We start from the raw sequence: 27,423 nt of genomic DNA, 5'->3' as shown, positions 1-27,423 counted from the left end.
AGCCAGGACTCAATGTCAATGAAAATGTTTTGACAAAGTAAATTGAACCTTTGTTTGCATGGCTCCAATATGAACATAAATAAGACATTCAGGGGGCCACCTTCATAGACTTCCTTTTTATTGTCACTGAAGAAATAAAAACAGCTAAAGAGAAGGAAAATGTTTGATACAGACACATCTATGTGATGTTTATATATATATAAATATATGTTATTTATTTATTTATATATATATTTTTCATTTTCCTCCACAATCATTATTGTGTCTAAATATAATTATTTCCCTGCCGGAATGATTTGAAATTTTGATAAGATTATAAAATATGCTTTATGTCCAATTAAGACTTTTGAAAAGCCATGCCAGTGTGACGTAATTGCTTTTTTATGTGGTACAAGCAAGCACTTTCCTTGTTTGCAGGTACAGCCGTGCAGAAGTCAAGATTATTTACCCTGAAATGTACGTTTCCCTCCTCTCTACCTCAGCTCTGCAAACGCTAAGATAATTGCATTTTGATAGACGATTAATGTTAATGTAGGCTCATTAATCTTTGAAAAGCTCTTAAGACCATGTCTTCCGTGAGACGTACCTGCAGTGTGTGCAGAGGAAGGAGAAAGGCAACAGAATGGCTGTTCTGAATATAAACTTCCTTTATAAATGTTAGAATCAGTATACATTTTCAAATATTTTTCAAAGAAGTCTCTAATGCTAATCAGTGCTGCATTTATTTGATAAAAACACAGTAAAAAACGCTAACATTGTGAAATATTGTTCTATATTTTTCTATTTTAATATATTTTCAAATGTAATTTATTCCTGTGGTGACAAAAGCTGAATTTTCAGCATCGTTACACATGATCCTTCAGAAATCATTCTAATATGCTGATTTGTTGCTCAAGAAACATTTCTTATTATTATCAACGTTAAAAACAGTTAGTGTTCCTTAATATTTTTAGGAACTATCAAGCTTTTTCAAGAACAGCAAAAGTTCAAAAACAGCTCAAGGACATTCATTTGAAATAGAAAACTTTACTGTCAGTTTAATGCATCCTTGCTGAATAAAAGTATTCTTTTCTCTTTTTTTGAAATCTTACTGACCGGAAAAGTTTGAATGGTAGTGTTATATGTGATACAGTCCTGTAATAAATGTGGTGCTGTGGGTGAGCATTTTTCTTCAGCAAGCACAGAGGGTGTAATCCCCACCATTACCTCAGATTACACTTGCTTGCTGGGGAAAGATTGCATGGCATAAAGAGATTTGTTCCCTCCTCCTTCACAGTTCTGCAGACATTTATGTATTTTAAAGCATACCGATTAGCATTTCTCCCGTGACCCATAATGAACACCATTGGACTGCACTGACCTCAACCCTGAGGGACACTAAGGGCTTATTGTTTAATTTATCATATCCTACCAGTCTCATTCACAATATCCCCATCTGTGGCTTTACTAGGATAGACCATCAATTATTACTTTAGGAAACGCATCAGGTCAGCCAGTGTTGGTTGAAGTTTTGAATGCAAAGACTGTCCTGAATGAATTATGTATATTTATAATGGATATGATATAATAATATGGCGCCATATTGGTTTTATGTCTTACTGATTTAATCACAATGCATAATGCTTTGGAAACCTACCTTTATAGGCAGCTCACTTGGTTTTAGTAAAGAACATTTGTTTCATAATAGAAAAGATAATAAAAGAGCTGTCTGAGCAATATATTATTCTTTTTTTGAAAAAAGCATCATCCTCTTCACCCGCTTAACCCAAACCCATTTGAATATGGTTGAAATAAACCCCTCTTTCCATTCCCAGACTGCTTTAGCCGGTCCACTTATGTATTCTCGGCTCATCTTAAATTGGGGGATTTCTCTTTCAGAGCTGCTGCCATCATGTTAATAAGTACAGTGGGAAACACACTCTCAGATCTGAGTCTAGACTGTTGACATGCTGCAAAGCAAGCCACATTCCTTTCATTATACGTTTTATGTGCCACTTTTTAGTTCCCTATTAGAATTGAGCTCTCACTTAGGTTTATAACCATGTTATTAACTTCTGGGGAAATGAAAAGAATATCCAGCAGATTTGGCTATAAAGTACTCATTTGTGTCATTTTAAGCAAAAAATCTGTGTTTTTTGTTTAAATCCCCCCAGTCATGTAAATATGAAAGGTTTACTGAAGTAGTCAGTGAATACAAGCATTTCAGCAACAAAATGATAACGAAACGCCTGTGGAAATCTAAATATGGGTTTGCATATCTTGTAGTCTTGCACTAAACCCTATTTAGCATATTTTTAAAAAGTAAATAGTAAATATTATGATAAAGTCAATGCCATTAAAGGATAACTGTTGCCAAAATGCAACCTAGGGTCTTTTTGTTAATCTACCCGAGGCAAACTTTCGTTTAAAAGCATAATTAAATTGGAAACGCCACTTTTGAGTTTGACCGCATTTTCGTTTTCGGAAATAGTCAAAAATAGTCGATCTCCAAATGCAACGTAACAGGGAGGAGAGTAAAGATGGAAAGGTCCTAAAGCTTAGTTCCATATAAATTCACGGATAATTTGTTGTTTTTGTCATTAGTGAAAATCAATATTGACCTTGTATTTGAAAAAGGATGCTCATATAAGAAGCAATACTAAAATTCAGAGTCGGTTCATTCACATTCGGAGATCGACTATTTTTGACTGTCAAAATGCCGACGGACACGGCTACAGTGAGTTGTTCGAAATCTTTCTTTTTAGTAAACTCTGTGTACACAAACAATGTTCTCAATGCTCATGTGTAGAGCCCCTAGTGATACTTTGAGCAAATACTTCGTGTTTTAAAAATAGCGATTTTTGATGCTATCATAGTAGTGCCCCAAGCACTCCCATTCAAAAGGCAATTTGACCGAAAACCAAAATACGGTCAAACTTAAAAGTGGCGTTTCCATTCTAGTTATGCTTTTAAATGGAAGTTTGCCTCGGGTAGATTAACAAAAAGACCCTAGGTTGCATTTTGGCGACAGTTATCCTTTAAATGAGTGTGTTCAACTGGAATATAGAAGAACTCTGTACCCTGACTATTGTGTATTGTCCTCTAGTTTTATATTAGTAGCATAATTATTCATAATTTGATATTTTCATCGATTCAGTTTAGTTAACACTAAAACACTAAAACTATTCAAATAATTTTCATTAATTGAAATAAAGCCAAAATAATATAAATTTAATTAACTTAAAAGTTTTAGTAGAAGTACTAAAATTACTGAAAGTAAAACATTATAAAAATGAAGCTACAAAAAGCACATAACAAAAATACTTAAGCTAAAATAAATCATGAAAATATAAAAAATATATTAATAAATACTGCTGTATAATATATAAAGAATACTAAAATAACACTGTTTCAGTTTGATGACTAGCCTCGAGCTACAACTGGTAAATTGTCATATACATGGGCAGTAGGGGGAATTTTTTAACAAAAAATAACAGTAGACTGAATTCACATCACTGTATGTACTGTATGTAATATTAGATTAATTTACTTAACCAGTAATCTGCTAACAAAGTACTTCAGTGCAAACATACACATACACAATATTATTGACTTGTTTTGCAAGAAATGTTCAGGGTTTTTGCTTTATTATGTGCAAAATAGACAAAAACTGTGAATTTGTTTCTTTAGAAATAATACAAATATTGACATTTCTCTTCAATTCCCTATAAAAATGAATGCGTAACCACGAGCATTTCTCCCCAGTATATGATGCACTGCCAACTTGCAGGTGATGTAATACGCTTCCCTCCTATGAATATATTCTCGCAGTTATTTGATATTAAAAGCGCTTGTATCCAGACTCTTTCTGTGATGACAGACGCAGTCTTCTCATCTCAGAGAGCACCTGTGATGACCTACACTGGACCTCTCAAATTGTATTTCCCCACTTTTACAAGCTCCCTCTCACTATCTCGCTCTCTTAAACCATTTGCCACATGCTGTCCTTACCTCTCTACCAATCACATTAAGATATAAATTTCCTCCAGCCACCAGCTCAAGGGCACTTGAAAGCCCCGTTGGAGGGAAAAGTAGAGAGGCTGTTTTCTTGCGAAAGGCCTCCATACTGCGGTTTGGACTTAAATCGATTACATGCATTGTTTGCTCCTCCAGAAAATTGATGTCTGGAGTTTTCATTGTTTTGCGATACACGGCCACGCCTGAGAAGAGACTCATCGCTTATCAATGTGAACAATCTCCAATAATAATTCTGTGACTTTTTTTCTAGTGTAATCCCTCCACAAAGTGTCTTTGAAAAAAGTGACGGCAGAACAAACAAACTTTGATTTTACTGCTAATGCCTTCTTCCTAATGCCGCCTTCTACATTTTAAGGATACAAACTCTTCATCATGATGAAACTAATGCAGAAGTACATGAACTTTAATAGCTTATGAGAGATAATGATGGTATCATCATAAATCTAAATGTGTATTTTGCAGTTATATCTTGTAGTCTTGCAGTAGACCATGGGTAATAAACAATATTAAGTGAATATCATAAATGTAGATTGTTCAACTGAAATATAGAAGAACTCTGTAACCCGATTATTGTGTATTGTCCTCTTATTTTTGGTAACTGAAATAAAGCCAAAATAAAATATAAATATTAGGAGTAATATTAATTACTGAAGTATTAAAGTACTAAAGTTCTTAAAACTATAACTTAAAAAAAAATAGCTATATAGAATAAAAAAAATTAAAAAATGACCAAAGCGCATAACAATTACTAAAATTTAAACTGAAATTAAAATAAAAATGAAAAATATAAAAAAATAAAAGCTCATTCAAAATATTAATAAATGTTACAATACTATATAAATAATACAAAAATAACCTTAAATGAGTTTGATGAAAACACTTGAGAAACAAGTAACTTGTCATATATTTGAGCAGTACTTTAAGAATGATCAGAATGATTTTATATGTTATATGTACAGTAATATTAGATAAAGTTACTTTACCAGTAATATACACAACATTATTCAATTGTCTTGCAGGAAAAGTCTCTTTTTTTTTTCTTTCTTTTTTAAGTGAATTTGAGTAGCTTATGAGATGGTATCATCACGCTTGTGATAGTGTCAGTGCTAGTGATAATGATTTTAATTGTCAAGTCAAGTCACATTTGTTTATATATATATATATATATATATATATATATATATATATATATATATATATATATATATATATATATATATATATATAGCCGCTCTGGAGTCAACCGTGATGTCATCGTCCAGCTCAGTTCAGTTCTTGTATAATAGTGTCAATGCAGGCAGATCAATATTATTGTTGAATATTAAATTAAATGTTAAATTTAATGTCCCCAACTAAGCCAAGCTAATGGCAACAAAGGTGGAAAAAGGCGACACTGGCACAGGACACAGGAACCAAAACTTCACGCATTTTTCATTGAAAGCAGATGTCGTAATTTATATATATTTTTAAGATGGAAGAATGCAGTTTTATAGATACTAGAAACATGGCTTTCAAATGAAAGATTGGTATCAAAGAGCACAACCAGCTTCCTAACCAGCGACGAAGACTTGACAGAGCAGCCATCAATTGTTAGACCGTATTCTAGGTTAGTACGTGCAGAGGTTTTTGGTCCAATCATTAGAAACTCTGTTTTTTTTTTCAGAATTAAGTAATAGGATATTACTTGTCATCCAAATTTTTATATCAGCTATGCATTCTGTTAATTTCTTGAATTGGCAAGTTTCGTCGATTGTCACACAACAGTTGAATTATTCCCATATTAAATAAGTGTGTGTATGTGTGTTGATGCAGGGTATGATGTACTTGGAGGAGAGGAGACTTGTGCACAGGGATCTGGCGGCTCGGAACGTCCTAGTGAAGTCACCCAACCATATAAAGATCACTGACTTCGGCTTGGCTCGCCTCCTGGATGCAGATGAGAAGGAATACAACGCAGATGGTGGAAAAGTCAGTGTCACATGACCCCAACAAGACAAAGGGCATGCACTGACCCAGTTAATATATGCTCTTTGTGTTGGAAGTCAAAAGATTTGCTGCACTCTTTGTCTATGGGTTTTAGAACACATCTCCTTATGACAGGCTAATTAACAATGTTTAATAAGGCCATACACCAACTACAAGACATAAGATTATTGCTCTGCACGCTTTCAAAGACTCATAGGTATAAGGGTCATGTTGGTGTGCACTTTACATGACTACGCGTAGCCTAGTCGGGAAACACATCTAATGAAAGGTCGATTTCATTAGAAATCTGGGAATAGTCTTGGCATGTAACTAAGAAATGTGTGCTTCGAATTTTCTGAGCGATCAAACTTACGGTTTTCACCTGGCGAGAAAATGGGCAAAGGAATTCTGCTTTACATTAAAGGAGAAAGCCAACACTCTAACAAAATAAATATATAAATAAATATATATATATATATATATATATATATGAAATTCATCCTACAAAATGTGTTACAGGTATTACGGAATGGCATATTTGTGCCTGTATTTTACATCTTATAATCATATTTTTCATTAAGTGACAATGTTAATATAGCAAAATCAGCTTTTAACCTCAATAACCACCATATAAATACAAGTGGTAAAATATAAAAAGTCACATGATGATTCAGAGTCCATAAAACATGGTCAGTATATATGGTGTACAGGGTCATACACGCAAAGACAAAACACCATCAGGTTAACACACCACACTAACATAATATAATAAACCGTAACTAAATAACAGAAAATGTAAAACAAAACACCTTAATGTACATTACTAATAACAAAAAATGAGAAGAAAATCAACTGTTTATATTAAATATCATCATATGTGGACTCATAGGACTTCTTGGAATGGCCTTTTACCGTAAATTATATGGAAATACTTGTGTTTTACTTGCAAAAAGCAGTAACATTACATATAATGTGACAGAACATAGATTAAGGTGTTTACATGCCTGGTGAAATCGGGGTAATGGCCAAAATCTTGGTTTAATGCGTTTAACGTGCATGTTAATGCATTTGATCTGATCTTATCCATCTGAATCTCCTTCCTGTTGCTATACTGGAATAGAGCATCCTGGGAGTCACTCTGCTCTGTTCAGCTTCAACCAGCTACCATTTTAAATCAGCCATGTTTGTTTTCCCACATAGGAGAAACTTCAAACCTCTTGAAACTAAAGTTTTAGTGCAGTTTGATACCCAGCAGCTCTGCACACACATTTACCCCAACCTGTTTCTTATGTTTCCCTTTAAAGCAAAAGATGAAAAGAATCAGATATCACTGATTATTCCATTTCTGAAATATTAACGCCTCGGTTACGACTGTAACCTCGGTTCCCTGAAGAGGGAACGAGCGTTGCGTCGAGTTTGACGCTATGGGAACGCTTTGCGTGATGACGTCTTGAAGCACATGTAAAATCAGTCCAATGGTGTGGCGGAACGTCAGAGGCGGGTGACGTCACGTACCAGGAAGCTATAAAAGCCGGCCCGAAACAGAAAACGAAAGCTTCGTAAAGTCTGAAGTCGTGTTGACAGGCATGAAGGAGGTATGGCAAGGTGACGCAACGCTCGTTCCCTCTTCAGGGAACCGAGGTTACAGTCGTAACCGAGGCGTTCCCTTTCAAGGGAACTCGCGTTGCGTCGAGTTTGACGCTATGGGAACGTCTATACCAACGCCTCCATAGCTACAAATGTCTGTCCTGTGTGAAATCTGGTGAGCAGCACTAGGAAGACAAAACATGAGACCCTGGAGCAGAGTCTAGATCCAGAGAGTAGAACCTGACGAAAGTGTGCGGTGAGGACCAGCCTGCCGCATCACAAACGTCCTGTAACGAAACTCCTGATATAAGGGCCTTAGAGGCCGCCATACTCCTCGTAGAGTGCGACCGGACAGCCAAAGGAGAAGGCTGTCCAGCCGCCTCATAAGCAAGTGAGATAGTCTCAACCACCCACTGCTCGTCCTTTGCTTAGACACTGGACCTCCCTTGTTAGGGGAGCAAAAGTCACTTTTACGCCACAGGGCAGCTCTGTGGACATACGCGTCTAACGCCCGAACAGGGCAAAGCAAATTATTAGCCTCCTGGTCCGATTTCGAAAGGGAGGAGGACCTCCAAGTGCCACGAGGGAAACGAGATACCAAAGGGGTCTTTCCCCACAGACATTCCACCCAAAGGAATGTGGTAAGCACCTATGGCCGCCACATAAACCTTTAAGGTGGAGGGGTCAGACCTGCAGTGAACCAGTCCTGCAGGAACTCCAGAACTGTACCAATTGGGCAGTTGACTGGATCCAACCGACGGTCACTACACGAAGAGGTGAATACTCTCCAGTTCAGGGCATAAAGTTTCCTCGTGGAGGGAGCTCTGGACTGTAGAATGGTCTCAACAACCTCAGTTGAGAGACCTGACTCTATGAGCTGGGCCCCCTCAGAGGCCAAGCCCACAGGTTCCACAGTTCTGGGCGGGGGTGAAATATCGAGCCCTCCGCCTGGGACAGAAGGTCCCTCCTGACGGGTAGCTCCAGAGGAGGCCCGTCGAGGAGCGACACAAGATCGGGAAACCATACTCTGCCCGGCCAGCGCGGGGCTATAAGAAGCAGGCAAACCCGGTCCCTGCGAACTCTCTCCAGAACTCCCGGGAGCAGAGCAACTGGGGGAAAAGCGTACAGACGTAGCCTCGGCCACGTCTGCACCATAGCATCCAGTCCAAAGGAGCTGGATGCGTGAGGGAGAACCAAAGTGGACAGTGAGACGTCTCTCGAGACGCAAACAGACCCACTTATAATTTCCATATCAGCTCCACCACCTCGGGGGTGGAGCCACCATTCCCCGGGCCTCGGCCCCTGTCTCGACAGAGTGTCTGCTCCTATATTCTGGACCCCAGGGATGTAGGCTGCCTTGAGTGACAGCAACTTCCCCTGGGACCACAAGAGGATATGGCGTGCCAGCGCAAACCCCCTTGATATAGGCGACTACCGACGTGTTGTCCGTATGTACTACACATGGTGTCCCCTGAGACCTGTGATAAAGCTCCTCAGAGCCCGGAAGACAGCTAACATCTCTAGGCTATAGAATGCCAGGAACGATGATGGTCTTCCCACAGACCTTGAGATGAGCGACCCTCAGGATCGCTCCCCAACCCGTGAGGGAAGCATCCGTCGTTAGCAGTTTGCGACGACAAGGAGCTCCCAGCACTGGGCCCTGGGACAGGAACCAAGGTTTCTTCCACATAACCAAGGCACGTAGGCATCACCGCGTGACCTTGATTGTGCGAAATGGGTTGCCCCTCGGGGAAAAACCCTCTGGTCCTGAGCCACCACTGCAGGGGCCTCATGTGCAGCAGTCCAAAAGGTATCCCGTTGGAAGCTGCTGCCATGAGACCCAACAGTCTCTGGAACTGTTTGACAGTGAGTAGCTGGCCTAGCTTTACACTTCTCACAGCTGCCAGGATCGAAGCGTGGCGATGACAGGCGCGCCTGCATCGACACTGAATCCCAAACCACGCCTAAAAAAGTGGTCCTCTAAAATAGAGAAGCACACTCTTCTTGGCGTTCAGCCGTAACCCCAACTCTTTCATATGGGCGAGAACAACATCTCGATGTTGAACCGCCATCTAATGCGACTGAGCTAAAATCAACCAATCGTCGATGTAGTTCGTGATGCGAATACCCCGGAGGCGCAGAGGCGCCAGAGCTGCATCCACGCATTTGGTGAAAGTGCGGGGTGATAAAGCCAGGCCGAATGGAAGAACTCGATATTGGTATGCTTTGCCCCCGAAAGCAAACCTCAGGAACTTCCAATGACACGGACGGATGGAAATATGCGTCCTTGAGGTCTATCGTGACAAACCAGTCCTCGGACTAATCTGTGGCACGATTGTCTCAATGTTAACATTTCGAACTTGAGCTGCATGACAACTCGAAGACCTAAAATGGGACGCAATCCCCCGTCCTACTTTGGAACTATGAAGTACCGGCTGTAAAACCCGGTTTCCCTGTTGGAGGGAGGTACATATTCTATGGCCCCTTTCTCTAACAGAGTGTTTACTTCCTGTTCCATAACCAGAACCTGCTCGGGGCCCACCATTGTGGGCAGGACCCCCATAAACCGCGGTGGGCGTTACTAGAATTGTATCTAATACCCTTTTTCCACGGTCTGCAGGACCCAACGAGAAACATTTGACAGTAGCTTCCACGCTGTCAAAGATTCTACTAGAGGTACCAGTCTCTCGAGACTGGTTTCTGGATTTTGTTGCTGTTGAGTAGTCGGTTCGTCGCCCTGTAACGGCGCACCGGCAGGGAACGACCAAACAGACTGCTCTAGCACCCTCCTCAGAGGGGGCGGGCATCCCGAGGCCACTACGTTTCCGGGTGGACCTTGAGATATGTGCTCGCCGGAGACCGCTGCGCCCTGTAACACCGGAGGCGGCAGGGTTGGCAGAACGGTCCCCTGAGGGCACCGAAGAGAGACGGCACCGTATTTTTCTCCTGCTGTTGAGCAGTCGGTTCGTCGCCCTGTAACGGCGCACCGGCAGGGAACGACCAAACAGACTGCTCTAGCACCCTCCTCAGAGGGGGCGGGCATCCCGAGGCCACTACGTTTCCGGGTGGACCTTGAGATATGTGCTCGCCGGAGACCGCTGCGCCCTGTAACGCCGGAGGCGGCAGGGTTGGCAGAACGGTCCCCTGAGGGCACCGAAGAGAGACGGGCACCGTGAAAAGAGGTGTTAACCGCTCTGCTTCGGGGGGACTACCCTCATTTGTCCTGAGCCCTCAGACATCAGGACTTTTTCCCAGCAGCCTTCTTGGCGGTAATAACGGTCCGCAGATCCGTTTTACCCCTCGAAGACTGCTGGGTTTGAGAGCGCCCTCCGTGTCCCCGAGATTTTTGTGGGGGAGCACGGGAGGAAACGCTCTGTTTCTGAGTGGCGCGGTGCACAACGCTCTTTTTAGAGGAGTGAGGCTGCTCCCGCTCAGCAGCCTCATAGAAAGAACGGCGGGGGAGAAGTTTCTGAAGTGCAGCTGCCTGTTTTGAAGCTTCTTGTGACTTCGCTACAGCACTATTAACTGCGTCTCCAAATAACCCTTGCGTAGATACTGGTGCATCTAAAAGAACATGTTTTTCTTTGTCCTTTATGTCACTTAAGTTAAGCCACAGATGCCTCTCAGTGGCCACCAGGGCTGCCATAGAGCGGCCGATGGATTTAGCCGTCTCCTTGGTGGCCCTGAGAGACAAATCCGTGGCTCTACGCAGTTCAGACACCGTATCAGCACTAATACCCCCGCCCTCCTCAAAATCACCCAATAACTCAGCCTGGTAAGCCTGCATTATGGACATTGTATGTAAACACGCTGCAGCTTGACCGGCGGCGGCATAAGCTTTATGAACCAGGGAAGAAGTAACTTTTACTGGCTTGGATGGAAGTGCAGGAGCCTTCAGAGAAAATGCCGTTGCTGGAGAGAGATAGCTCGCGAGCGTCTCTTCCACCTTCGGCATCTCCCCATAACCATGCTCTTTATAATTGTGAATGGATGAATAGTGTGATGTTTGTGCAGTATACACTCGATATGACACTGGTTTCGCCCACGATCTCGACACCTCGGTGTGGAGATCGGGGAAAAACGGCAGGCTCCTGCGCTGGGGCTGCACACGAGATGGCAGGAAGCGTTCGTCGAGCTTACTTTTCGAACGAACGTCCTGCCTATCTTCTGGCCACTCAATAGACAGTCTGTCAACAGCTCTAGTAATGACATCGAGCAGTTCCTCAAACGCATGAGACTGAGGTGGCGAATCCTCAGACTCAGCTACAATACTCACAACATCCAACTCCTCAGAGCTGGATAGTTGCAGTACTGGTACCTCTATCGGGGGGGAAGAAACCGCAGCGCGTGCTTCCACACCCTGATAAGAGGCACTGGATCTATCAGACGGATGCTGAGATAAGGCAGAGCCCGTCTCAACATCCACTGATAAATCCATCTGTGAACCCCAGGTCTGAGATCGACGCCGTGCCTCGGCAGCGGCGGGACCCGAGCCCTGGGGAGCGTGGTCGGGATTGAACCGAGCCAAGCGGGATCGGAGCGTACGCAATGGAAGCGCACAGCAATGCACACAGTCACCACCCTCGAGTGCTGACTGGGCATGCTCCTCTCCCAAACAAACAACACAAAGAGTGTGTGTGTCACCTCCCGTTAAATAACGCGGGCAGGGATGGACACACACTCTAAACTGCTGCTCGCTCGCCATACTGAATATATATATATATGATATAGACAGACAACACCAAATATACAGACAGATTTCACACAGAGCGCAACTGAAGACTCAGAAAGCTTTCGTTTTCTGTTTCGGGCCGGCTTTTATAGCTTCCTGGTACGTGACGTCACCCGCCTCTGACGTTCCGCCACACCATTGGACTGATTTTACATGTGCTTCAAGACGTCATCACGCAAAGCGTTCCCATAGCGTCAAACTCGACGCAACGCGAGTTCCCTTGAAAGGGAACTTACCAGACCTAATAAATAATGCATGATACTGTGATAAGGTTTGGTTTTAGCGGTGTAAGCTTTGAATAAACTTTGTCAAGTTGCGTAAATAAACAATAATTCAGTAGTCGTTGTGCTCACTTGAACTTTACATTTTCATGTTCTGTATCATTGTGTGTTTTTTTTATTCAACACAAGCCGCTGAAATGCTCCCTATTGTTTTGTCAGATGCCTATAAAGTGGATGGCCTTGGAGTGTATCCACTATAGGAAATTCACCCACCAGAGTGACGTATGGAGTTACGGTGAGATTAGCCTTAATTACAGTTACATGCCTCAGTAAAATGTCATTTATCTTATTTCAAGTTTAATTTCAAGTTTTATTATGCAGCCAAACTCTGTATGAATTGGGCAAACAGACCAGACAGTCTTAGCACACGCCTACAAGCTTTTTAAATTGTTTATTTGATTTTTTTCCAGGGGTGACTATCTGGGAGCTGATGACATTTGGAGGAAAGCCGTACGATGGAATCCCTACCCGAGAGATCCCTGACCTGCTGGAGAAAGGAGAGAGGCTTCCTCAACCTCCTATCTGCACTATTGACGTCTACATGGTCATGGTCAAATGTAAGAGAGCTCTGCACAAATTTTCATCCCAGATTTATTTATTTTTGGTTTTTAACTAGGGCTGTCAGCGTAACAATTTAACGCATGTGATTAATTCAAAATAGACACATTTTGTGTCAGACACAGACACATTTCAGTACATTGTTTCCACACACATTCGTGATAATGTTATGAATTGTCAAGTGTATGTTGCTGTGTTTAGTAATTCTGAATGGATCTATTTACTGTTGAAGGCATATGAAGTCAGGTCAAGGCAGTTGGTTTCTTTTTTATTTCTTTTTTGGCATCTCCACATCTCCATGTGGTCCTGTTCTGTTTCGCAACTGGACTTGTCTAAAATTTAAACAAGCTCTTTGCTGTTGCACTGTAAACATACTGTACACTATGAATTCAAGTTTTCCTGTAATGATTTTTGACTGTTTGTTTGTTATTTGTTTGTTTTTTATGGGTGTTTTGGTGTGCATAAATGTATGAATTATATGGACTTCTTATTTTGGTTATTTGGTGTCCTTTTGGAGTCTCCAAGTGTCCTTTTTTTTGAAAAGACACCTAAATTTACCTTGAAAAAAGCTTCATAGCGTCAGTTCTGGCAGGACACGTTAGTCAAGCTCGCATCAGCTGACTCTCAGCTGATCCACGTCTACCTATAGGAATACGACCATCCCTATTGTCCATCCCTCTTTTCCAGTTGGCTACTGTAGGAGGAAGTTCATTTAGTGTTAATGCTCTTAAATTATGGAATTCACTACCCCTTACACTTCGTAATATCTCATCTGTGGCTACATTCAAGACTCAGCTAAAAACATATCTATTTAACATGTATTTTGGATAATGTGATGTGTCCTCATGTGATTGTAATGTGTGTGCGGGTGTGTAAATGTATTGTAATATGCAAATGTAAAGCGAGCTTGAGCTACGGAAAGGCGCTATATAAATAAAACTTCTTCTTCTTCTTCATCTTCTTCTTCTTACGACGCCTATCACTGTATACATATATAAGCTCCTTCAGTATTATCAACAGCTATCTCGTTTCTCAGGAGCTAATTACCCTCCTCCATCCCCAGCTCCTCCTCTCATCAGTCAGGATTTGGCATTCTGATTCCCCTTGAATCAGAATAAATTCTCGAACTTTGTTGTACTTTAAAATCTTGAATTAATGATATTTGCAACACATTCATGTTGGTTCTGTTCTGTTTCCCCTAAGGAGGGTTATTGCTGCTCTCCCTGCTCTTATCCATGCTAGGCTGGTTCTTGCCCAGAACAGAACCATACCGCCAATCCAACCTGTATGCTAATTGTCAATCGTATTTGACGATAGTGGCCATGACAGAAACACGGTCTTGAAAAAAAAAAATTGTGTTAAACAAGATAAATGGTGTATGCTTAATTTCACGATAAGAGTGCGATTAATCGTGATTAATCTAACACATCATGATAGAAGTTCTTATGTAGTGTTCAAGCAGGTCGACTTAGGAATCCTTCTGAGTTTATACTGTAGATCAATGGCCGTTGAATCTTGTAGTTGTACATAAGAAAACAGCTATATAATTATCAATAAGAGTTATCATAATTTATTTAAAAAATGTTTTTAAAACCTAGAGGGAAAAAAATAATTACAGATATGTGGTATTCAACAACGTGTGGTAGATAGATCATTACTCATTACCTTCTTTTAAATGTATTGCTCAATGCATTGTTTATCCATTGTGGTCTACTTTGCTGACTGAAGTTGTGCTATGTGTGCCCCCCCAGGCTGGATGATAGATGCAGACAGCAGACCAAGATTTAAGGAGCTTGCAGCAGAGTTTTGCCGAATGGCAAGAGACCCACAACGTTACCTAGTCATCCAGGTAAGAGCTTTACAGCTAGGCAAAAATGGCCATGGTTGTGATTAGAGTCAAGGATCTTAAGTTCAGTTCAGTTTATTTATTTATAAAGCACACTTAAAAACAACAGACTATGACCAGTGTGCTGTACAATAATAAAATCTATAACAGAAAAAATTATAAATAATACATGTAGGTATCATAAAAGTGTTATTTCTCTGCATAATGCATAAATATCTCAAGCCTGATTCTCTCTGTGCCAGGGGGACGACCGCATGAAGCTGCCCAGCCCCAATGACAGTAAGTTCTTCCAAAGTCTGCTGGATGAGGAAGAACTGGAGGATCTGATGGATGCCGAGGAGTATTTGGTGCCACAAGCCTTCAGTATTCCTCCACTGGCATATACAACCAGATCACGCATGGACCCCAACAGAGTGAGTGTACTTACAGTTACAGTACGACTCTAGTAAAGGAAGTCCCGCCTTCTAAATAAATAGCCACTCGGCAAAGTCAGGCTTCATCTTTACAACACCTGCCTTTTGTTTGGTGCTGCAAAATGTGCATTGGCTAGACTAAACCTGAAATGTATTAAATATACTGTATGCGTGCGTGAGTGTGTTTGTGAGCATTTCATACACATTAGTGTTCAAAGGTTTGGGGTCAGTAAGATTTTTTTATTTTTATGAAATTAATATTTTTATTCAGCAAGGATGCATTAAATTGATCAAAAGTGATGTTAAAGATTTCTACATTGATACATTGATACAAAAACTATATATCATGGTTTCCATGAAAATGTTATAACATTGATAAGATTTTGGAGCACCAAATCAGCATATTAAATGATTTCTGTAGGAAAACTGGAATAATGGCTGCTTAAAATGCATTGATGAAAATATATTAAAATAGAAAACTTTAAACTGTAATATTCACAATTTCTCACACAGTTTTCAGCAAATAAATCCAGTCTTGGTGAGCATAAGAGACTTTTTACAAAAATCTTATTGACCCAAACTTTTGAACAATAGCACATTATAAGTTTAACAAGCAGTTGTTGAGTGTTTCCCCATTCGGTTAGATGGGTGCTGTACCTGTATAACAGACTTGAATTAATAGACTAACCCCAAAGGTGACTTTGGGTCGCGATCTGTGAGGGTTTAGTGGCTAAATCAGATTGTATTTTGTCAGTGCAATTGTGTGAACTCTTTTAAAATCATTGGATTGTCGTCATTTTAACTCTTTAAAGTTCCTATAACTTCATCTGAATACTTTAAATCATGGTAAGCCCTAGATGTTTTTGGTAAAAAGTTGGTGGCACTCTTCAGGAAAATTGAATAGAAAATAGCATTTGAGTCATCAAATATTGAAATATTTTTTAGTAGGCAAAGGACACGACAAGGTCGTTGATGCATTGACATATGCATCATGCATGCAACACCTTCAGATTTGGGCGTTTTGCACATATTTACATATTTTAGGATAGCTTTTACATTTTAATGCACTTTTAGTTCTCACTCATGAATCTCTATTTATTGCTTGTCTGAGGCTGAATTGAGTTTTCAGATGAGTCTATCATCTAACTGACGTTGACCTTGGGGTGGATGGATGCTCCCCTAGCCAATTAAGTGCCGCCCACACGAGCATCTCAGAAATCCCGGCACACCATTCCTACACTGACAGATGCTATACTCTCCCAGAACGAACTTGTCTGCCATTGAAATAGGGAATGCGATGACAACAAAAAAGGAAGTCTCGTTTATAGCATAAATAATTCCCCTTGTTGATGAAGGGTATTGAAATGCTGAGATTCTTTTGTATTTTCAGGTGCTAATTTGTCTTAGAAAGCAGCAGTGATTTTGTGACTAGCATTAAGGTTTTCCTGTGGAGTGGTGTAGAAAAATAAAGTGGCCCTCACATATGTGTGCCTATAATGGGCTCCATGCCTGGGCTTTCATTACAGAGGCATGCCAGTGTAAATAACTGGGTCCTCACTAAAGTGAAGATGATATTTGCCCATCGACAGGAAGACCAGAGTGGGTATTTGCTCTGTGTTAGTCAGCCATGAGCATGTTATTAACTGTTGGTGTGTACAGCGGCAATGGGAAAGGACAGCCAATTGGGATGCAGCTCGAACAGCTCTTAACTGTAACTTAGAAAGACAAAATCTCAGGGTTCAATCATTCTTTACCAGGGACTTAGTGAGGGTGTGAGAGTGTGTGGGAGGGGTGGGTGTGATGAAATGTTTCCTCTTTTCTCCTGGACCGTGTTCGCTAACCATGTGTGCCATTTTGCATTCTAACTTGCATTTTGTTTTTGTCTAACTGGGAGAGAAAAGAGAGTGAGCGGTATGAATATCAATGAGGGACATCAATCCTTCAGAGCCTCTTTGGAACATTACAGAAATCTTTCGCCTGCAGTTTGCCGTATAAACTGAGCTTTGGGAAAACAAAACTCTGCCAAATAACCCAAACAGCAGATTGCAATATTAACTCAAATTCATCTCTACTCAAAATGTTGTGAAGTTTGAGCATAATGGAAAAATCATTTTTGTGTATGTGTGTTTCAGCTCCGCCTTGGTCACTGAGTTGTAAATGTTTAATGGGAAACTAGGAAAAAAGCTTCTTTTTTTTTTTCAGGTTTGGCATAAACATTAACAACTACTTTATTCAACTTATAAAAAAAAAAAAATGTGTTGTGAAATTCCTCAGACCTATGCAAGTATAGCTGTGTGGTATGATCGAAGGTACCATGTGATGGTAGATATCTGTGTATTTTAAAATGAAGTAAATATTGAAAAATATGTTTTTATTAATTTATGTATTAAGTAATTATATTTTGTTTATATTTTTAAATATACATTTTTATTCCTTAGATATTGGAAATTGTATTAATCATTTATTGAATAATTATTCAATAAATTTAATAATTTATCTACAAGATTATCAAGTAATATGCTTTACCACATATTTATTGAAATTATAAACTTTCAGTTAATTCCCAGAAGAAAGTAACTACTGTGATGTATACAGTTACTGTGATATAAAATTACTAATTTCGTGATCTGGCATTTTAATGAGACTGCCCACCCCTTAAAGTTTACTTCACTCTCTATTTCCTCTTCTTCATACTAATACATTTACATTTACATTTTTTCATTTAGCAGATGCTTTTATCCAAAGCAACTTACAAATGAGAACAGTAGAAGCAGTTGAACTAACAGTAGGACGACAATATGCAAGTGCAATGACCCTGCTCAGTTTAATCTAACTCGGTGCATGTAATTTTTTTATATATATATATATATATATATATATATATATAAACAAATAGAATAGAAGAGAAAGTGTTAGCATTACTGGATCAAGTTCTGCCGAAAAGGATGTGTCTTCAGCCGTTTATTGAAAGTGGCTACGGACTCAGCAGCTCTGGTTGAGTTTGGCAGATCATTCCACCAGCAGGGAACAGTCATGGTAAAGGTCCGAGAAAGAGATTTTGTGCCATAATACTCTGGCCAGCAGCACCTTCATTCACAGCAATGAGCTCCAGACTGCTCAAATAGCATCGTGGGTGTGTGCTGGGGAAGACAGGATGGGAGAAGTTTTGTGCTTAGTGGGGAGGTGGAGGAAAAGAAAATAAGGATACAGACATTGAATTCAGGACACAGACAGAGTTTCTCTGAGCAGACAGAACACCTGCAAACTTACTGTAGAGAGATTGCAGCATTCATAGAAAAGTACTCCCACATAACTAGGTATTACCATGGTTTTGTAATGGTATATATCACACTATAAATAAATACTGCTGATAACCATATAAATACCATAATGAATGAATATGGCTTTGTATTATTCAGTACCATTGTATATATTAAAGTAACATGGTATTACCATAAGATACCGTAAAAACTTGTTCCGGGACTGCGTGAATTTATGCAACAGTTTTGCCAACACAAGTTCAGAGCGAGACTGAAAAACAAAGACAAGCAGATGGAGAGAATCTGAGGATTAGGAATAAGAAAAAAACAAATAGTTTAAATTGTGTTGTGATTTCTAATTGCATCAGGAAAGCTGTGTTCCTACACTCACGTCTGTTCATTCACTGTTGCCAAGTTTTCATTAAATCTCAAACTGTATTAATATTTGGAGACTCATTAGTATAAAATATTTGCCTCTTGAAATGTTTAATTGTAAAGCAAACAGAAATAGATCACTGCAGAGATAGTAAGGCTTGTTTGTGTTTCTGCAGAACCAATTCGCATACCAGGACGGCAGCTTCGGCATGGAGGAGATGATGGCCACGATCCCACGGGTCGTGGCTGTGTCCGCGGTCAGCCCGGGCTGTTCCGCTCAGAAGCAATCTATGGCCCAGCAGGGGGCCTCGGGGTCCTCTGAGGCATTTGAAGACAGCCGCTGTAATGGCACTCTCAGGAAGAAGGCTTCACCCAGGGCGAGCACCGGGGAGGACAGCAGTGGCCAGCGGTACAGTGCAGATCCAACTGTGATACTGTGTGAGCGTGGAGCCAGAGCTGAGACCAACCAGGATGGATACATGGGCGCTATGCAGGACAAAAAGCCCTCAGGTACTGGAGGAATAAACTGGGGTGAGCAGGAGTGGTAGAGGAGATTGATCTAAAAGAGCTCACATAGAGATGTTATGCTTTATCCAAATTATTTATCCAGTGTCATTGGTAACCATGGGTTGTCTTTGTTCAATGATTCACACCGTTCATTCTTTTTCACAGTGGTTAGTGATTAATCCTGTGTAGATTTCACTTTGTAAATTGAAAACCCTGGGTTACAGTTCTTGCATACTTACAAGGCTAATAATATTGCCTCAACAAATACAGCACAAAGCCTGGTTTAATAACTGTTTGTTCATCTGTGTAAATTTCACCATATCCACTCTGGACTTTTTAAAGGGATAGATCACCCCCCCCCAAAAAAAATAATAATAATAAAGAAAATTATATATATATATATATATATATATATATATATATTGTTATTTATTTTTTCATTTACACACTTTCATGTCATTCCAAGTCTGTATCACTGACTTTCTTCTGTGGAACACAAAAGAAGATTTTTTTTTATTAAAAAAAAAAACACTGAAACAATTCTTAAAATATGTTATTTGGTGTTCCACAGAATAAAGTCAGAATAAACCTTTAAGGGGTTAGTTCACCCCAAAATGAAAATTATCCCATAACTCTAAATCCATCCTAGATGTATATGACCTTCTTCTTTCAGCCAAACACAATGGTAGTTATATTAAAAAATATCCTGGCACATTTATTAAATCTACTTAAATGTCCTAATTGCACTAAATTCTAATACTGGCTTAATCTAAGACCTGTCAGTGAAACCAGGCCTAGGACTTGAGAGAGCATTCAATTGAGTCTGTGAAAAAAACCCTGCTTAAATCAGTGGTAGTCGACGTTATCCTTAGAGCACTAGCTGGCACAATGTTGCCCACCTTCTCTCTTCTCACTGCTCTTTTCTTTTCTCTAGCAGATTATCTCAACCCCGTGGAGGAGAACCCCTTTGTCACCCTTCGCAGAAACGGAGAGGTCCACACTGTTGAGCGAGGTTACCACAGCACGGGCAACGGGCAGCCCAAGGTGGAGGATGAGTATGTCAATGACCCTCTGTACCTCAACACCTTCCATAACTCTGGGGAAAAGAGTCACGATGTTTTGAGGAAGAATGGGGTCCCTGTGGCACACACAGCAGTGGCAGCAGCAGTAGTAGCAGCAAATACTGTAACTTCCAACAGCCAAAATCTTTCCCAAACCATGCAACCGGCAGCACCCAGTGCCCACATCTCAACACAGCCACTGTACCAAGGCAAACAAAGCATTTCCACCCTCTCAGGCCACACCCTCCATTCAGCCCATCCTGGACACACCCTCCACCCAGCACACAACCTCCATCCCGCTCACTCCGGGACCATCAAAGCCGACATAAAGCCCAAAAAGACATTTGACAATCCTGAGTACTGGCAGCACAGTCTTCCCCCCAAGGCAACTCTCCACAACCCAGAATATCTGCAGGACTGCAGCACACGCTTCTTCTATCGACAAAACGGTCGGATCCGACCTGCCGTGGCCGAGAACCAGGAGTACCTGTCAGAGTATGCGCTAAAACCGGGCACTGTGTTGCCGCCGCCTCCCTACCGCCAGAGGAACACTGTTGTGTAGCAACAACGACCGAGACAAAGAAGGAAAGATGGAGGTAAAGAGAGAGTCATAGTGTGTTCTCACCCTGGCTCTCACACCAGCATCCTGATCTATCCGCTCTTCTCTGAACTGGATTTAACACCCAACCTCCAACAACCTGGAACTGATCCACTTGGGTGAGCTTCTCCTCCAGAGGCACTGGTCACTTATGACCACATCAATCTGCTTGTCTCTCCTCACTCCAATCACCATTAAGACCTTTCTCCCTACCTGACCCCAACTATCGGAAAGCGATACTGTTCCCAACATAAGGTAGATGTTACGCTCATCTCATTGGAAGCAAGTACTGATTATGACATGCAACGTGGGTCGATCCAATAGCAGAGAGGAGTCATTCTTTTGTGCAATTACAGAAATGTTTATCGTTTATCTCATTTTGGGATTTTGATTTGAAGGTACGATATGATCTGTTGTAATTTATGACTTTGGTTAGCATAGTTTATTTTAGCACTCCATACATGATTATATAAGGCAGATGTGTTGTACTGGAAATATTGCCATGGGCCCTGAGACAAGAGGGCCCAAAAAGGTCCTTGATGTTGCCTAATAACTGAAACTCGTAAAAATGTAAGCGACAGGCCTGGTTGTATGCTACATACAAAAACATAGAGTCATCATTAGAGTGTGATGTCAACCAGGACCACAACCTTCTCAGATGACACATCTTCAAAAGACAACACATTATGTGATGTTCTGTTCAAAATATCTCCATAATTCATCTGGTTTTATGCACTTCATATTACGCAAACAAGGCACTTTTTATTACTTATATTGATCTGCAAGACTGGAACGATTCACAACTTGAAACAGTCCAGTGGGCCGCATTGGACGTCTGTAAAACTACATGTGTAAAGGCAATTTGATGAAGAGAAACACTCCGAGCTGAGGACAGAATCAGCCCGCATATGAACGAGACCGCAACTAAATCAATAACTTCATAAAAGCAGATCTGCAACAGTCTACTGTAATAACATTTTTATTGTTGATCTAGCCAGCATTGATCTGTACGCTCACGGAGTTGTCACCTTAAGGTAGCCTTCCTTATTTTGTCATTTAATGTGTGGAATAAAAAACCCGGAATGGGTCTACCTTGAACTTTAGAAGCTAAAATCAATACTAGCGACCAATAGCGTCCACATAGACCGGTCGACTGCATCGAATGGATATTTACACAGCTACAGAGGACCAGGTTTGCACGGAAGACTCGACAGATCACACAACGCCTGGCTCCTGTCCTGAAATATGGCCGGAAAACTGTTACAACTGTATAAACCTTATCCCCGTGCGAGTGAATATCCAGACTTGCTATCAAGATGGCAGCTTTTTGTAGCTGGGTACATTAAAACTGCAACAATGAGGGACATTTTGAAAGCGAGAAGGTATGCGAATTCCATCATCATCATACAGTACTATGAGGAACAAACGAGAACATACAAATGGAATAATTGCCCTGAGGTCAGAGATGAGACTGCCTCAAATCTGTCGTCTCCATTTGAACTCTCTCCCATAATGACTTCTCTATAAGAAGAGTCTCATGGAGCCACACGGATACAAGTTAAGGAAGATAACGCAGCTTATTTGAGCATGTTGGGAAACAACTGCTACATCTTCAATACCAACCACGTCATCCTGGTTTCTAAGGCCAGATTCATGTATAGTTTTGAGCACTGCCAGACACTCTGCTTTTCTGCTAAGAGATATAATAATGATGTTGTGTTGCTGGTTTGGAGATGTGAAATGGTTTTATAGCACTTAACAGCCTGGCACAGCCGCATGAGTTTGTTTTAAACACCAACGGCACTGATTGAATACTCATTTATTATAATCATAGCTCACATGACGATAGCAAACACCACCCGCCCACATACATTTGTTTTGCTCTGTCATTTGTTTCGCCCTTTTTTCAATGTTTTTTGTGCTTATGAATATGAAGGTTTACGGTTACATGGAGCACTTTAATTAATGAACATAACAAAGATAGAGCGGAGTTCCTTTCATTGTGGATATTGCTGTTCCCATGTGATAACAGATTAGACAAATGACATTTTTGGCTCTCTACTGGAAACGAAATCAGGGAATGTTAGTGACGCATGGCAATTTTGCCAAACACAGATGTTTACTAATTGAAGTATTTATCTCAAGCTTTTAACCTTAAATATAAAATAAATAGAGCATAATTTAAGATGGGTTGCAGTAAAAGAACGCAAAGATTACCTATAATAATAATAATAATAATATAAGACGCTTTTACAGAATGAAACTGATACTTGAAACTGCTTCATTTTAGCTCCTATAGAATTTGAAAACTATTTTAAAAGTTATGAAGCACGTAGTACTAGAACTAAGGCCAAATTATATTTTTATTCATTTTTATTCATTTGTTTTTGTATTTGTGACAAACACAATGCATAGTTATGTATAGGCTTTTGGTTATGATGTGGTTATGAAAAGTCCAAAGTACTACAACCTCCATGAAAACACAAGAGGGTTGAAGCTTTCAGTTACCACATCGGGGATGGACAGCTCTTCTCTCAACCCGATAAAAGACAAGGACCTCATGTACACGCTACTGATAACGTCACCGCAGGTCAGGGCATCTAAATCTACATATGTAGCAACTCCTGTGAAAACAGGGTGGGGAGCGATCTACTAAATCCATCACGTGAGGAACAACTAGTCCAAAACGGAGGGAGAAGGATCCTTGAACTGTGATATTAGAGATTGTTTGCAAAAGCTTTCAGTTCGAGACTGTTAGAGGATGGGACTCATTTTCTTCAGAAACATTTCCACTTTCTGGGAGATGAAGTTTCGTTGGAGCACAAACATTTTGTCTCGCTGCACATCGTTTATTGGTGACTCACTTTTAGCAGAACCTCGAAGAACATGAGACAAACATCTTAAACTTGTGTAAATATTCCTGCAGGGACTTGGAGATAATAATGTGAAGAGTGGTGAGATATTGGTGAATGCTTATATTCCCCCTTTTTTTAAACATTGCATAAAAAAAATATGATGGGTGAGTGCACTAAGAATGAAACCACTGATTGCGTTGTTTATTTGCACATGCGCCCGATTCACTAAAATAATTATGCAGATCAATTAAGGGTACAAATGCGTACACAGAATCTGTGCTGAATGCAATTTGTAAATCCTGACCTTGGTTGTGAAGAATGCAGGAGACTTGAATCTCCAGTATTGAGATCCGGGCACTTGAATCAACTCTTTAAATTGCTTAAAGTGCACTTTACTACAACTCGCATCATGTGACTGGTTGTAATGTTCTTCTCCATCATTCAATCAACATTTGATGAATTATGTACGCAAACATCTGCTTAAAATGTCAAATGGTTTACCGCCTGATTTCTGTCAGGAGTGATAGCCAATAGCAATGAGTTGATAACCTAATTTACATAAGGCGTGTATACAGTGACTTTTAGCGTATGGTTGAACGATTGTAGGTGATTGGTTAGAAAATACAGGGTTTTGACTTGAGTGAAACTTTAGTGAATTCACCCATAAATATTTTTTTTTTCTATTTTTTAAATATACATTTTTGTTTAACCCATTTGCCAACTAGTTGATTTAGGCACATAAAATCCTCTTCATATTTTTAAATGGGCCCTATAACTCAAAAGTATTGGGAGGCAATAAGCTTTACTAAAAACAATGTTAGGGTACTTATAATATGTTTGGGCATTTAATGATAAAATGTTATTAATTTGCAGTGTTGTTTTTTTTTTTGAGTCTACCTTTGCTAACCTGATCATGCATATTTGCATATCAAATCTGCAGTGTCAGATGGAAACAAGCACATGTTGTTCTTTTGGGTCCTTCTCATTAGTTGTGCCCCCTTTTTTGTTGTATTTTTTATCATTTCTTTTCTCTGCTCACTGGAACTTATTTTGCATGTGTCAAGGTAGTCGGAAAGTATCGGTAGACTAAGCACAGTTTAAAAAGTCATTTTATATCACAAAGGACAAATAAAGGGAAGAAAAACATCTTCCTGCAACATTGACATTTGGAATGGTTGTTCCTCATGATTTTACTACTGTACGTCAATGAGAAAATGTGAATAGTATTTTTATAGACAGTTGAATTGGCCAGATGTTTGTAAATAGCTGAGAAAACTTGCGCTCTTTTCGACTGACCTTTTTTCCCCCATTATGTTTTGTTCACATATATTGAGTGTGAGATTATTATTCTTATTTGATGGCTGTATATATCTGTAATTTGAACAGCACATATTTGATTTTGTAGATCTTGCAGGTTATTTTAGTATTTCGGTGTGTTTTTTCGTGACCGTATGTAGCCCGGCTTGGTGCGTTTTTGTGTTCTTTAACCCCTACCCATGCTCAAGAGGTAGATGTTTTCTTTCTGTCAGGTATAGCCCTCCCCCTTCACCCCACAATTTTCTCTTTTTGTACAGAATGCAGCGTGGGGAATCTGCAGCTGCGTGACGATAGCATTTGAATCTCCCAGGAATCTCTCTCAACTCCAGTTAAGCTTTCCCTGACTTTAGTCCGGGTCATATCGGTAGTGTCGAATTCTTTCTCAGTATGTAATTCCTATTCATGCACAATCTCCCATCTCGTTTCCCATCTGCAGCCAACCACACGGTGAGCTCAGGCTTAGCGAGCGAGCGAGCGAAAAATTTCGGCGAAAGCCACAGTCCCTGAGCTCAACCTTCTCAAATGCATCCGCCATGGTGTTTCTCCAAGAGATTCATAAGTCAGAGTGTATTATTCATGCTGTCAAGAGGACTAATTGCCTGGAGTGTTCATTTGGCCGCATTGTTATTGAGTGACGGCTCGTCAAAACTAAAGTCAAGTCTTGTCATTTTTGATCCAGGCATACAGTGTGAGTCTTCAGCTCTGGTCACAGTAACTTTCTCCACCACAGCTTTCCCATTCCCCAAAGCTAGAGCATTTAAATACTGTTTCACAGTTTTGTTACCTGAATCTATATTTTTAATTTAATATAAATAAATAAATACAACACCTGATATGTGAGTCTCTGTGTGTGTGTGTGTGTGTGTGTTTATTTTTTTCCAAAAGGGAATGCATCTCACATTCTTTAAACATGACATTAACCATCAGTAAAAATCATTGTACTTTTTTTTTTTTTTTTTTTTTTAAATCATCTGGACTTAAGTAAAACATATCCAAAGGAATTTTTTGAAATATTTCATATAGTTTGGATTTTATGAGTTGCATCTCCCAGGATGTGTTGCCCTATTAGGGTATAAAAAGCCAAAGTCATCAATATTTCTGATTTATTTGATGCAAAAAAAAAATAATATGCAAAATATATCCCGCATGTATGACGTCAAAGTGTCCTAAAATTGAGGCATATACATTACTTGCATTTTTACACTGCTGAACTGTCTCGTCTTCAACCTCAGGGGTGGGCAACTCTAGCCTTAGAGGTCCACTGTCCTGCAGGGATTAGCTCCATCTCTAATCAATCATATAATGTAATATAGATACTACGTAATTTTCAAAGTAATACTGAAGACTTTGGTTAGATTTTTCGGTTGTGCTTGATTTGGAGCTCCAGGTTTGGAGCTAAACTCTGAAGTAGCCCTCCATGAGCAGGGTTGCACACCCCTGGTCTACCATAAAATGAGCCGTGTGAAACCCTGCAAGAAAATGTCTAGTTAAAAATGCAAAGATGTAGTTAACTAAGCATAATAATATTAGTTTTACATGTGAATATTAACATTTGCACAATTTTCTTTTAACTCAAAACGCATAGATTGAAAAGGGGGACTGTGTACAGAGGGGTCTATAAGGAACAAGATTCCTGGAACAAGATTTCGACTGCCCCACCCCCACCACTAATGTTCACAATTAATATTAGCAGTTGTTTTGCACTTTTTGCTGAAGAAAAGTAAGCTTAATATATGCCTAATTTCTACAAAGTCAGAATGTCCCGCTCCATGGGTGGACATGTTGGCTTTAGGTCAAACTGACAAAACGAGCACAGAAAATTTGAACAAAGTTCTTTCTCATGCCTCCTACAAGAGATTAAAGAGAATGTATCCTGTGGTGCACGATGCCTGTTTAAGGGTTAAGATTGCTCAGAGAGTTTTACTTTTTGAATGTCAAAATCTGACATTTTTTCACAGCATTGTGAATGTCTTGATGGATAGCAAGAATCTGTCAAGTCTGCAGTCATCTCAAGGCAGTGATTCAGACTCTTAAAGACCACTTCTGAACAC

At 40.1% G+C, this 27,423-nt stretch overlaps 1 protein-coding gene across 3 annotated transcripts in view; it reads left to right on the top strand.

Annotated features, from left to right (window-relative positions):
- erbb4b (erb-b2 receptor tyrosine kinase 4b) overlaps positions 1 to 26,205 on the top strand; it is a 316,016-nt gene extending 289,811 nt beyond the window's left edge. For 2 of the 3 annotated variants that reach the window (XM_084123173.1, XM_084123171.1), the window contains 7 exons: positions 5,830 to 5,985; positions 12,742 to 12,817; positions 12,993 to 13,139; positions 14,892 to 14,989; positions 15,229 to 15,399; positions 19,211 to 19,544; positions 20,479 to 26,205. In XM_084123173.1, the coding sequence (XP_083979299.1) occupies positions 5,830 to 5,985; positions 12,742 to 12,817; positions 12,993 to 13,139; positions 14,892 to 14,989; positions 15,229 to 15,399; positions 19,211 to 19,544; positions 20,479 to 21,164 (1,668 nt within the window). In that variant the 3' untranslated portion in view covers positions 21,165 to 26,205. Of the gene's footprint in view, positions 1 to 5,829; positions 5,986 to 12,741; positions 12,818 to 12,992; positions 13,140 to 14,891; positions 14,990 to 15,228; positions 15,400 to 19,210; positions 19,545 to 20,475 lie in introns of all 3 variants that reach the window. The other variant, XM_084123172.1, reaches the window with a different exon arrangement.
- Positions 26,206 to 27,423: the final 1,218 nt, after the last annotated feature.

This window comes from Abramis brama, assembly GCF_963993115.1.
Source record: "Abramis brama genome assembly, chromosome: 8".
Classification (NCBI taxonomy): domain Eukaryota; kingdom Metazoa; phylum Chordata; class Actinopteri; order Cypriniformes; family Leuciscidae; genus Abramis; species Abramis brama.
This window is presented reverse-complemented; position numbering and strand designations above follow the sequence as displayed.